At 39.9% G+C, this 13638-nt stretch overlaps 1 protein-coding gene across 10 annotated transcripts in view; it reads right to left on the reverse strand.

Annotated features, from left to right (window-relative positions):
* The window catches only part of rbfox3a (RNA binding fox-1 homolog 3a), a 1467330-nt gene that overhangs the window by 669735 nt on the left and 783957 nt on the right, over positions 1-13638 (reverse strand). For 8 of the 10 annotated variants that reach the window (XM_078163425.1, XM_033611789.2, XM_033611787.2 and 5 more), the window contains one exon: positions 9768-9791. The exons of the other annotated variants lie outside the window; for them this stretch is intronic. In XM_078163425.1, the coding sequence (XP_078019551.1) occupies positions 9768-9791 (24 nt within the window). The remainder of the gene's footprint in view (positions 1-9767; positions 9792-13638) is intronic. 10 annotated transcript variants of the gene reach the window in all.

The following is a 13638-nucleotide window of genomic DNA, read 5'->3' on the forward strand; positions in this document are numbered from 1 at the left end:
TCTAAACTCTTCCCTCCATCTTACTCTCGTTCCATTCACCCCACTCCCTCCTTCCATCCATATCCCACCTGCCCCTTTACTCAATATCCCACCTGTCCAGGCTGCAGGGGAATACAAACTGCTGGGATTCTGAGGTTTGGGGAGTTTTGCGATTATATCGCTTCTTGGGAAGAATCCCTCATCTTTCTCCTTGAAAGTAAAGCTTGGTTTACCATATCCAGCTTTGCCTCTTCTCAGAAACTTATGGCTCAACTTACCCCTGTTCAAATTGCTCAACTTACCCCATAGCTACCATATTGACTTTATTAGCCCCCACAGCTAAAATGGTGCACTTTCATGGCAGCTGTACTACCTCATTTTGTAGTTAATAGATACCACAATTGATGCATAAAACAAATTAAAAATTATCTATTTTGGTCTAAACACAATCCCCATGAAACTTATGATAGACTAAATTCACTTTCATGAGTGAAAAATGCTTTTTTGGACATAAATCTCTAACCACTTAACCCATGTGGTTCTTACATTCACAGACTCCATAAAATGATGCCTTCCTCCTAAATATTTGGTCACATGCGCAATTTTATTTACAGTTTCCTAGCAACAAGGGGTGGCTCAACTTACCCTTTGGCTCAACTTACCCCACTTATACTGCATTTATGGCATCTGCCATTGGGACTTTATCCACTCTGGTTGTTAAACTATATTGTATATGCTTTTTTATTACAATGTTATATGTTGTTTTTTTTTTAACTATTATTCATATTGTTTTTTTTTTTGTTTTGATAGGATTACTAGGATGCCTAACATCGGGCACAAGGACTGCAGATGAAAACTAGCATTTCAGCTAACTTTACATTTGTTTGAATCTTCAATTAATTAAATTGAATAACATTTTACAAAGACTGTGGGTTAAAGATCTCCCACTTACAAATAATACCAACAGAATTTCTGTGATTACTCTGTTTCATTGAGGGTAGTGTTGCCCCCAAAGGTAAGAGAAGCAAGCTTGTGACAGAGAGGTTATTCATTCAGTCACTGGACCAACAGGATTAATCTGGGTTAGGAAAGTGAAAAAAGAAGTGTATGCCCCATCCTTCCCTGACAACCACGAAGGTGCCCTTGAGCAAGGCCCTTAACCTCAACTGCTCCAGTGGAGTTGCTCAGGGGCCAACAGATTCAACTGTGGTTGTACTGAGCAGCTCCCAGATGTGTATGTGTTTTACTGAGTGTGAATGACACCAGGGCAGTTCTGCAAACGAGAGGCTTACTCTTAGCAAAACCTACCTGAATAAAAAAGGTTGAAAAAAAAAAAACACATAAAGTTAAACATAAGGATAAAGCAGATAAAACTAAATAAAATAAAATAAAATGAATTAACAAATAAGAGTGGGTTTTTTTTGACACTTCAAGATTTCTGTTTAGGTTAGGTGAAGAGGTTCTTATTTTAGATCTGTTTAAATAGGATCATGCAAACAATGATATCCTGAAGGCTGTCCACGGGAGGTCCGTGTTTGAATGGTTGAATGGTAATAACAACAATAATAATAATGTTAATAATAATAATAATAATAATAATAATCATCATCATTATCATCATCCTCATCGTCATAATGCTACTCACTCTGCATACTTTCATCTATTTAATATTAATCATCTTCGCCTGTCATCGTCACCTCCCAGTGCCACTATCCTCGTTCACTCTTGGGTTACATCCCATATTGATTATTGCAATTCTGTCCTCCTTTGGTCTTCCTCTCAAGCATCTTCATAAACTCCAATTGGTTCAGAATTCAACTGCTCATATCATTTCAAGAACCCCCTCCACAGATCATATCACTCCTGTTCTCCAGCTGCTTCACTAGCTTTCTGTGAAATATCGCATGGATTTCAAGATTTTCTTTCTCACCTTTAAGGCCCTTCATAACCAAGCCCTTTCCTACCTGTCTGAACTCCATATCTTCACACCCTACCGTACTCTGAGATCCTCCTCTGCAATCCAACTCACATCACCATCTGCCTGCTTGACTACCATGGATTTTAGAGCCTTCAGCCATTCGAAATCTTGACTTTTTTTTTACAGACATCGTTTCATCACAAACCGCAGTTGAAAAAAAATGATGTTGCTGCAAGTATGCAAGTACACCCACTAATTTGAATTGATGTGATAACATGCTGACAAGAACATCAAATATCAAAACTGTCTGAATTCCTGATCCTGGATCTGTAAGAAAAGCAAGGACACTGAAGAAATATTGTAATGGTAAAGTATCAAAGAAAGTTTGCTCCTTGGTACGACTCTCAAACCCGAAAATTAAAACAAATATCACAGATATTTGAAAGGAATTATCGATTAACCAAACTGGACGAATCTCGTTTAGTCTGGGAAGACAAAACGTATAAGTTGGCCCTCCGCATTGCCAGAGCAAACTATTAATCAATCAGTCAATCAATTTTATTTATAAAGCCCAATATCACAAATCACAATTTGCCTCACAGGGCTTTACAGCATACAACATCCCTCTGTCCTTTGGACCCTCACAGCGGATAAGGAAAAACTCCCCCAAAAAAAACCTTTAACAGGGGAAAAAAAATGGTAGAAACCTCAGGAAGAGCAACTGAGGAGGGATCCCTCTTCCAGGACGGACAGACGTGCAATAGATGTCGTACAGAACAGACCCGGTGCTCATCCAGGTTTTTATGTAATTATTAAGTTTAGTTAATTGATTACTTTCTTTTGGCTTCATAGATAAATACAACTGTGTATCATCCGCATAACAATGGAAATTTACAGAGTGATTTCGAATGATGTTACCTAAAGGAAGCATATATAGAGTAAAAAGGACTGGTCCGAGCACAGAACCTTGTGGAACTCCAAAACAAATTTTAGTACGTACGGATGATTCATTATGAACGTGAACAAACTGAAAACGATCAGATAAATAAGATTTAAACCAGCTTAGCGCAGAACCTTTTAGGCCAATTAAGTCTTCCAGTCTCTGTAGCAGAATTTGATGGTCAATAGTGTCAAACGCCGCACTAAGATCTAATAAAACAAGTACAGAGACGAGTCCTTTGTCTGAAGCAAACAGAAGGTCATTTGTAATTTTAACTAGTGCTGTCTCAGTGCAATGATGCACTCTAAATCCTGACTGAAATTCCTCAAATAAATTATTATCATGGAGAAAATCACACAGCTGGTCCGTGACTACTTTCTCAATGATCTTTGAAAGAAAGGGAAGATTAGATATTGGTCTATAGTTGGCTAACACCTCTGGATCCAGGGTGGGCTTTTTTAGGAGAGGTTTAATTACAGCTACCTTAAAAGACTGTGGTACATAGCCTGTTAATAAGGATATATTGATCATATCTAATTTATGAGTGTTAACTGAAAGTAAGACCTCCTTAGGTAGCCTAGTTGGGATGGGGTCTAAGAGACACGTTGATGATTTAGATGAAGAAATCACTACGGTCAATTCTTGAAGAGAAATTGGGGAGAAGCAATCTAAATATATATTAGGTCTTACAGTTGTGTTTGAGATTAGATAGGTACTATCTGATCAATCAATTTCATTAAAGGATAACTTAGGTATTTTTCAACCTGGGCCCTATTTCCCCATGTGTATGTGTGCGTATGATTCATAGGTACAACTCTTTTTAAAACTGGTTCAGTATTGAGGGAGGCGGATGCAGCCGGCAGCCACGAGGTAGATATGGGGGCAAATGCGTCCCGTATAAGTTTGTGCATTAAAAGTGCTTTTTTCGCCACTGACCAGTTCAGATCGGCAGTGCTATCTCTGTAAATAGCATACTAAGTGTCTCCCTTACCCTTCACTTCCTCCTGACTGTGTGTGACGTCATCTCGCGAGAGCTTTGCTTGTTGCCGGAAGAAAACAGAGGAGCCATGCTGAGTGCCATATCTACCTCGCGGCTGCCGGCTGCATCCGCCTCCCTCAATACTGAACCAATTTTAAAACGAGTTGTACCTATGACTCATATGCACACATACACATGGGGAAATAGGGCCCAGGTTGAAAAATACCGAAGTTATCCATTAATAGAAGAAAATAAGAACAACCCCAGGTTTCTTTGCAGCACTGTAGACAGGCTGACTGAGAGTCACAGCTCTATTGAGCCTTGTATTCCTTTAGCCCTTAGCAGTAATGATTTTATGAGCTTTTTTAATGACAAAATTCTAAATATTAGAGACAAAATTCATGACCTCATGCCCTCAAACAGAACCGATCTGCCCTTAAACACAGCTGTAAGACCTAACATGGCTTCCTCCCCTTTCTCTTCAACAACTGACCTCAATGATTTATTCATTTAAATCATCAACGTGTCTCTTAGACCGTACTAAAGTTTGTTTTGGAGTTCCACATGGTTCTGTGCTTGGACCAATTCTGTTCACTTTATATATGCTTCCCTTAGGTAATATCATTTGAAATCACTCTGTAAATTTCCATTGCTATGCGGATGATACACAGTTGTATTTATCTATCAAGCCAGAAGAAACGGATCAATTAACTAAACTTCAAAAATGCCTTAAGGACATAAAAACTTGGATGAGCTCCAATTTCCTGATGTTAAATTCAGACAAAACTGAAGTTATTGTTCTTGGCCCCAAACACCTCAGCAACTCTTTATCTGAAAATATAGTTTCTCTGGATGGCATTGGTCTGGCCTCTAGCACTACCGTAAGAAACCTCGGAGTAATATTTGACCAAGATTTGTTTTATGACAAGATTTGTCTTTTAACTAACCAAGATTTGTCTTTTAACATTTAAAACAAAATTCACAGACTGCGTTTTTTCATCTGCATAATATTGTGAAAATTAGGCCTATCCTGTCCCAAAAAGATGCAGAAAAATTGGTCTATGCTTTTGTTACCTCTAGGCTGAATAACTGTATTTCCCCATTTTATCAAGGAAGGTCTAATCAGTCTTTAAGTGTGCTGACAGGAACTAACAAATGAGATCACATTTCTCCTGTTTTAGCTTCTCTGCACTGGCTCTCTATAAAATCCAGAACAGAATTTAAAATTCTACTCCTAACTTACAAAGCTTTAAATGGTCAGGCTGCGTCATATGTTAGAGAGCTCATAGTGCCATATTATCCCACTAGAACACTGCGCTCTGAGAATGCAGGGTTACTCGTGGTCCCTAAAGTCTCCAAAAGTAGAACAGCAGCCAGAGCTTTTAGCTATCAGACTCCTCTTCTGTGGAATCATCTTTCGGTCCAGGAGGCAGACACCGTCTCCACATTTAAGACTAGACTTGAGACTTTCCTTGTTGATGAAGCTTATAGTTAGGGCTGGCTCAGGCTTGTTTTGGACCAGCCCCTAGTTAGGCTGACATAGGCCTAGTTTGCCAGGGGACCTCCTATAATACACCTCCTATAATACACCAAGCACCTTCTATTCTTCTCTTGCTCTCTCTCCTTTGCTAACAGTCATGTCCTGTTACTACATCTTGCTAACTTGGCTGTACTGCATGTCGCTATCTCGGCCTCTTCTCCAGAGCCTTTGAGCTCCACTGTCTCGCAGGTTAACTTATATCGCAGCGGTGCCTGGATAGTGTGACGTGTGTGGTTGTGCTGCTGCCGTGGTCCTGCCTGATGCCTTCTGCTGCTGCTGTTATCATTAGTCATACTACTACTGTCATTACACACATATGATTATTGTCACATACATCGACTATCATATATTAATATATACCTACAACATATTGTACCACTAGTGTTGTTTTTGGCGGCCTGTTTTAATTTTAGTTTTAGTCTAGTCTTTGTGTCAAACTGTCATTTTAGTTTTTAGTTTAGTTTTAGTCACGTTCATACTCTTTTTTGTCTAGTCAAGTTTTAGTGAACTAAAAGTCTGAGCATTTTAGTCTTATTTTAGTCAGAATAATCCATGACTATTTTCGTCTTGTTTTAGTCGATGAAAACTGATGACATTTTAGTCTAGTTTTAGTCAATGAAAATTGTATTTTAGTCTCTTTGTAGTAATGCAATTCTATTATACCCAGAATATACCAAAATTTTCTTTTCTAAATTAGCTCCCAGTTAGAGCTAAATATATATTTATTTATACAACAGTTAGTTCCGACCGAGTAATTTGATTGGACGAGAGGCATTCCGTGAGTGCTGATATAGAGTATAACATCACTGGGACTTGTAACAGTAAAATCACTCTGCTCACAGGTGTTATAAGTAAGGGATAATGTATAATGAGCCGGTGAATACTGGGAAAATAACTCCCGACAGGGGAATAGAACCCCGACGTGCACCGTGCCCTTCCGGCAACGGCTGAATCTCCTTGTCAGGGCAGCGTCCCTAGCAACGCTGGGCTACATAGCAACGGTCATTACACAGTAATATCAGACCTCTGAATGCCGCGACTGACCAATCAGAATACAGCATTTAATAGAGCCGTGTAATAAATATAAATACAACCGTTAATTAACCAACTGTCACACTGTCACTACATTGATGCAAACGGACACTATAGCGTTACACCAAGAAGATGGATATTTTCCCCAAAATTATATTTGAATTAAATTATGAGTGGTCGTCAGGAGAGGACAAGGAAAAGGAAAGCCAGGACTCTTCTGTGCAGACCTCCAGGTGTGTTTGTGTAACATCAGCCGACCTCGACAAACTGGAGAGGAGCAAAAATGAAGCGAACACGGTCAGGATTTATCAATGATCATCTGATGAGGTACTGATGAGGATGAGGGAGAGTGGAAGCTGAATCCGGCCGTGCCAACATCCAGGTTTGCCAACATTTCATCAGCCGAACTGGACGAAGTTACACAGTTGCAGATCAATGTAAATACAAAGTAGCTTGTGAGTTCCTGGCGTGTGTGCTGCGTTGCCTGGCAACAGCCCGGGGGATCGCGGAGCTACATAACATACTTTTATTTCATTACCTTTTGTTAACATTTCCTTACTCAGCATTGTTGTTTAAGCTGTTGTTGAACTGTTATATAAAAGCAATATCACATGAGAACGAGTGATGTTGTACTGTATATCGTCACAGCTGTAATCCGTCTGCACAGTGCAATGCACAGCCTAGGAAACAGAAATACTGCAAAATAATAATAATAACGCGACTAAACATTATAACGTTATTTCGTCTCGTCTCATTTTGGTCAACGAAAATGAAGAGACATTTTAGCAGAGGTTTTATTTTGTAAACCACATTTAGTCTCGTTATTCATCAACAATATTGCATTATATATTTAATTATAGTTATCGTCACATGACCACCATTTACGTTGCGTCTCGTTTTCGTCATATGATAAAGGTTCGTTGACGATGATATTTAGTCATACTTTTCATTGACGAAAGCAACACTATGTACCACTATAGTTGTAATTATTATTGTAATAGTATTACTTAAATTAATGATGTTGTAAGCTATTATCACTACTGTCTGTCCTGCATCTCTCTCTCTCTCTCTCTCTCTCTCTCTCTCTCTCTCTCTCTTTATATCTCCTTGTGTCATATGGATTACTGTTCATTTATCATGTTGATCTGTTCTGTATGACATCTATTGCACGTCTGTCCGTCCTGGAAGAGGGATCCCTCCTCAGTTGCTCTTCCTCAGATTTCTACCATTTTTTCCCCACCCTGTTAAAGTTTTTTTTTGGGCGGGGGGAGTTTTTCCTTATCTGCTGTGAGGGTCCAAAGGACAGAGGCATGCCAAATGCTGTAAAGCCCTCTGAGGCAAACTGTTATCTGTGATATTGGGCTTTATCAATAAAACTGATTGAAATTGAGTTGATATTGTAACAGATTACTTCACCAAGGGAGGACTGAGCGATGTTACTAGCTTCAGACTTGACACTAGTATGTGTGTTGGCGTGTCAGATAAGTTAAGGTGGATCCTCAGCATACATCCACAGCAGATGTGCTCCAACTAACAGTTTGGGTTTGGAGGTCATGTGGCTGCAGAGCCGCACGCACTCAGCCGGATAATAAGGGATTTTCCACTCCGCTGTGAGGTAGAGCCACCAGAGTCTCAGTCCTCACACACTTCAACACATTCCCTTCATACAGAGACATGCTGTAGATGCACACACTAGCCAGGCGTATGTCTATTCCTCAAGTGAGTGTCAGAAAGTAGCAGCAGGTCAGACTTATTCCAGGGAAGAGCAAGAGAAAAGAACTCCTCTCTGCTCCTCCTGTAGGGGCTGAACTCCCATCTCATATTCATCACCATCTCTCTGCCTTAACTCTTTTTACCTCTCACTCTCTCATGCCACATATCAACTCATATCGACTTCTTTCCCCTTGCTCTATCTGTATCTCTTCCTCCTCGGCAAACACTCCTGATGTGCACCTCACTGCAGTATACTCTCTCTTTTCTCCTATTAGTTCGGCTCTCTTCCCTCTCTCTTCCTCACCTTCAAACCCTCCCTCTGTCCAGCAAAGTGAGTCATGTTCTGTGTTCTTGCTGTTCTGGGCTTTCAGGCTTACTTCCATTCAAAAGCAATAATCCTAATGCTGCAATAAGAAGGTGATTTTGGAGAGGACTAAGCTTTGAGACAAAGTAGTTCCTTGGGCAGTGGCAGGGTCTGTGTTTGGACTGACGAGCTTATATTCCTTTGCTGGCACTCTCACTCAGGGATCAGAGAAGCCAGGTAATCTTGTCCCAGTGACTTCAAGACAACATCCTTTGTGGGGCACCTGAAAAAAGTTGATTTAGGGAATGCATAGCAGCACTCCCAGAGGCACATCACTGACAAATAGGTAGATTATGCATGAATGCGCAGCGGTAGAGGTGGGAGAAATGAGAGGTGTGGAGATCAGCATACTGTAGCATTAATGAGAGGAGAAAGACTGAAAAAATAAAAAGATGGTAAAAGAAAAACACAAAAGTATAATGCAAAGATTTTGGAGAAAGATGGAGAAAAATTCTGGTCCATTGAGTAAGAGATGTCTGCACTGGAGGCGATGGGACTGCTCAGGTGCCACTGCCTCAGGCAAAGTCCTGGGGAGGGCCCAACAGCAGCCAGGCCTCCAACCTCCTCCTCCTCAAAGCCATTCCACATGACATCAACTGCGGCAGCTCCTGCCCAAAGCCAGAATCAATGGTGCCAGATTCCACCTGCAGAGGTGTTTAGCTCTGCGTTATTTATTTGGTGGACCTTTAAACAAACTTGCAGGTTTTACCCTGGAGGAGCCAAATAATGGAGATGAGCTCACCCCACCGTAGCTGGGTTGGATTCAAATGTCCGGTTCAAGTGATTCACTTTTACTTCATGCAGAGCAGTTTGTTGTTTGAAGTGATGTTTGTTCACACTAGAGTAAAATGCTGGAATTCTCGCTGTTACAGCATAACTTACTCTATCAGCTACATCCAACTTTCCTCTGCTTCTGTCTTATTATAGACCCATCTGAGAAGCTCCTCACCATCTAACCTGTCTGTCTGCAGTAGCGTTAAAAATAGAATAAAAACTAAATAAATAAATAAATGAAAAGCATTGGCTACAGGGTTTGTGAGGTGCAACTTAAAGTCTGCTGACGAGGAGCTTCCAACCAAACCAGCCCTAAAAGTGCTGCTTGGTGTTTTTGGAGACAGAAGCACGGGAAGAAGCTTATTCAAATTCAAAGACTTGCTGTTGCCAGGGTTCAACAAAGTATCGCCCTCCAGCTAATTTTGGGCTGCGGAGCTATTTGTTCCATGCTGTCTCAGTTGGACTGTTTTAGCATTCTCCACATTAACGGGCCCATCATAAATCATGCGATATAACAAATGGACTTACCCTCTGCAGATAGTGCAGCTCCTTCTGATGCATAGAACAAGAAAAGCAAAGGTCAAATGATTAGCCTCGGTATGCCTGTGCACCTTTAATGATTGTGCCGAACCTTTGTGTTGGGCGCGTGCCTCCTCAGCACATGTAGCGCTTGTTAAATACAGAACAGAGAGATAAATTAATGGAGGCTTCCTCCTGCTGTTTCTTTGGCCTCTGCATAACCTAGTAGTGATGACTGTGCAGAAATGTGGCCTCACTGTACTGTAGCTGTACCGTAACACTGTATTAAAGTATGTACAGCTATGGCAAAGTCACTTAGCAGCCACACTGTAATTACTGCAGGATTGTGTTTCTTAACAATAAAACTATGTTGTCATCAGAACGCTAATAAATAATTGACACATCGAAACATTTGGATTTAATTCATGTGAGTCATTAAAGCACAAGTCATACTTTAAAATATTTGAATTCTTTTGTATACTCTTCATATGATTGCTAAAACAACAACACTAATAGTAAGATAAGATAAGATTAGCTTTTGTTGTCTCTCAGGAGAAACTTGTCTTGGGCATTTGAAGGAACACAAGTGACATGGCCATACACATGTACAATCAAACTGCAATTAATATACAATACCCCCCCACTGATCCATACACTCCAAGAATATAACACAATCCCCTGGGGCCACGCATTGCACAGATGCCCTACCTGAAGTAGTTACACAACAGTCCTACACACAATTATTGCACAACTGCCCTACACTAAGTTGGTCTGTGTAGGAGCCAGAATGTGTATTTAACCTCTTTTGTTTATTATTTGTTAGACTGCCCACATTATGTTGGTCATTTTCACTTCTGGTTGTATTTGACACAGGCGTGGGTGTGGTTTCACATTATTTTACCTTTTCATTCACTGGTGTGACAGTTTCTTCAGACAAAGAGGGTGAGTGTTGGCTTCGATATTTTCTGTTGACCGTTATCTCATTTTGCTTTAGTTTGTCAGTTGTTTAATAAATGATCATAGAAACCCAATGTTGAACTTTCTTTCAACGAGTCACAGTTGAGAGCCAGACAGCCTCTTAGCAGCTTTGTTTTATTGATAGTAGTTGCTACAGTCTGATTCATGAAATGTTAGTTAATCTGTGAGTAGATGTGCACATAAAACAACCTGTTTTCTTCTCTTTTTAATGCCTGTTATCCAAATAAGTACTCTAGGGAGAGAACATCAAGCTTTTGGCAGAAATGTAAGGATGTAGAAGCCAACCATACACACATATTCTATTCCTGTTTTGTTTTTTTGGACCAAAATAAGGGAGGTGATAGGCAGCATTCAGTGCTTACTAATTTTGGGGCCGCAGCAATTACTATTTGGCCACACACTGTAGTAACTCTCTCAATAAAATGATAAGTATCTTTTTAGGACTTTAAAAGTAGCCAAACTTAAAAAATAAGAAAAAACTGGTTGAAACCGGAGACGCCACAACTCAGCAAATGGAAGTATACAGTTAACAAGACCCATAAAATGGAGATGATAAACCACAGCATTAGGAATCTAGTTAAACTATTTGATGCAAGATGGAAGAGAATGCAGAAAAATGTATTTTTACAAAAGTAAAAAGGTGGGGAAAAATGAGGGAAGAAGGAAGAAGAGAAGAGATGAAAATAAAGAAATATATACAGTACAGGCCAAAAGTTCGGACACACCTTCTCATTCAATGCGTTTTCTTTATTTTCATGACTATTTACATTGTAGATTCTCACTGAAGGCATCAAAACTATGAATGAACACATGTGGAGTTATGTACTTAACAAAAAAAGGTGAAATAATTGAAAACATGTTTTATATTCTAGTTTCTTCAAAATAGCCACCCTTTGCTCTGATTACTGCTTTGCACACTCTTGGCATTCTCTCCATGAGCTTCAAGAGGTAGTCACCTGAAATGGTTTTCCAACAGTCTTGAAGGAGTTCCCAGAGGTGTTTAGCACTTGTTGGCCCCTTTGCCTTCACTCTGCAGTCCAGCTCACCCCAAACCATCTCGATTGGGTTCAGGTCCGGTGACTGTGGAGGCCAGGTCATCTGCCGCAGCACTCCATCACTCTCCTTCTTGGTCAAATAGCCCTGGTGGTTCAGTGTGCCTTCAATTTTGAATAAATCCCCAACAGTGTCACCAGCAAAACACCCCCACACCATCACACCTCCTCCTCCATGCTTCACAGTGGGAACCAGGCATGTGGAATCCATCCGTTCACCTTTTCTGCGTCTCACAAAGACACGGCGGTTGGAACCAAAGATCTCAAATTTGGACTCATCAGACCAAAGCACAGATTTCCACTGGTCTAATGTCCATTCCTTGTGTTTCTTGGCCCAAACAAATCTCTTCTGCTTGTTGCCTCTCCTTAGCAGTGGTTTCCTAGCAGCTATTTGACCATGAAGGCCTGATTTGCGCAGTCTCCTCTTAACAGTTGTTCTAGAGATGGGTCTGCTGCTAGAACTCTGTGTGGCATTCATCTGGTCTCTGATCTGAGCTGCTGTTAACTTGCGATTTCTGGTTCTTGCCATAATATGAATTTTAACAGTTGTCCAATAGGGCTGTCGGCTGTGTATTAACCTGACTTCTGCACAACACAACTGATGGTCCCAACCCCATTGATAAAGCAAGAAATTCCACTAATTAACCCTGATAAGGCACACCTGTGAAGTGGAAACCATTTCAGGTGACTACCTCTTGAAGCTCATGGAGAGAATGCCAAGAGTGTGCAAAGCAGTAATCAGAGCAAAGGGTGGCTATTTTGAAGAAACTAGAATATAAAACATGTTTTCAATTATTTCACCTTTTTTGTTAAGTACATAACTCCACATTTGTTCATTCATAGTTTTGATGCCTTCAGTGAGAATCTACAATGTAAATAGTCATGAAAATAAAGAAAACGCATTGAATGAGAAGGTGTGTCCAAACTTTTGGCCTGTACTGTATATATATATATATATATATATATATATATACATATATTTTAATTTTCAAGCATTTTTAGTTATTTAATTTACTTTACTCCCCTTCCTTATTCATTGTGGTAACTGTATGTATGTGTGTATGTATTATCATTTATGTTACTGTCATATCTATTTTACTACCATTTTGTTTGTTTTGCTTGTTTTTGTTATTTGAGATGTTAAGACCATGGGGCAGGGTGGGAAAGACCTACAGTAGTTATTATAAAGATTGAAACTTTTTTGTTTTTTGTTTCTATGAGAAGTAACCCAAATGCTGTAAGGGACTTTATTTTTGACAAATAAAGAGTATAAAAAGAGAAATCTTTGGTACACTGGAATGATGAACGCTGCGGAAAACTTAGATTTGATTGAAGGCACGTGTGTGTTGTGTGTGTTCACGAATGCCAATCAATGGTAAACCGACAGTATGTTCCGGCTAGTCATCAACTACCATGCATCCCTGCCAATGAATAGCCAGTAATCACCATTTAAAAGGTGGTGTTTATTATGTAGGTGCATCCTGTCAAACTGCAAACATGGAGCAAACAAAGGGAGAGAGAGAGAGAGAGAGAGAGAGAGAGAGGGAGAAAGAAAAGCTTTTCCAACGCTGGGACTGAAGTTATTCTGGGTGAAGTTAAGTTGAGAAAAAAATGTATTTAATATTTTATCTATCTATCTATCTATCTATCTATCTATACAGTATGTAATATTCATTCATTATGCAAAATAATAAAAAGCAAAGGCTGATTTCGATAACTCATTTTAAAGCCTATAACGGACAATACTGACGATGTGCCGATGTTACCTTGCATCCCTAGTTACAATGTGTAACATTGTGTAATGTGTAATGTGTGTAGGAGAGACAGCTGTGCATCACATACAGATGCTA

This window comes from Epinephelus lanceolatus, chromosome 21, assembly GCF_041903045.1.
Source record: "Epinephelus lanceolatus isolate andai-2023 chromosome 21, ASM4190304v1, whole genome shotgun sequence".
NCBI classification, from domain to species: Eukaryota; Metazoa; Chordata; class Actinopteri; order Perciformes; family Serranidae; genus Epinephelus; species Epinephelus lanceolatus.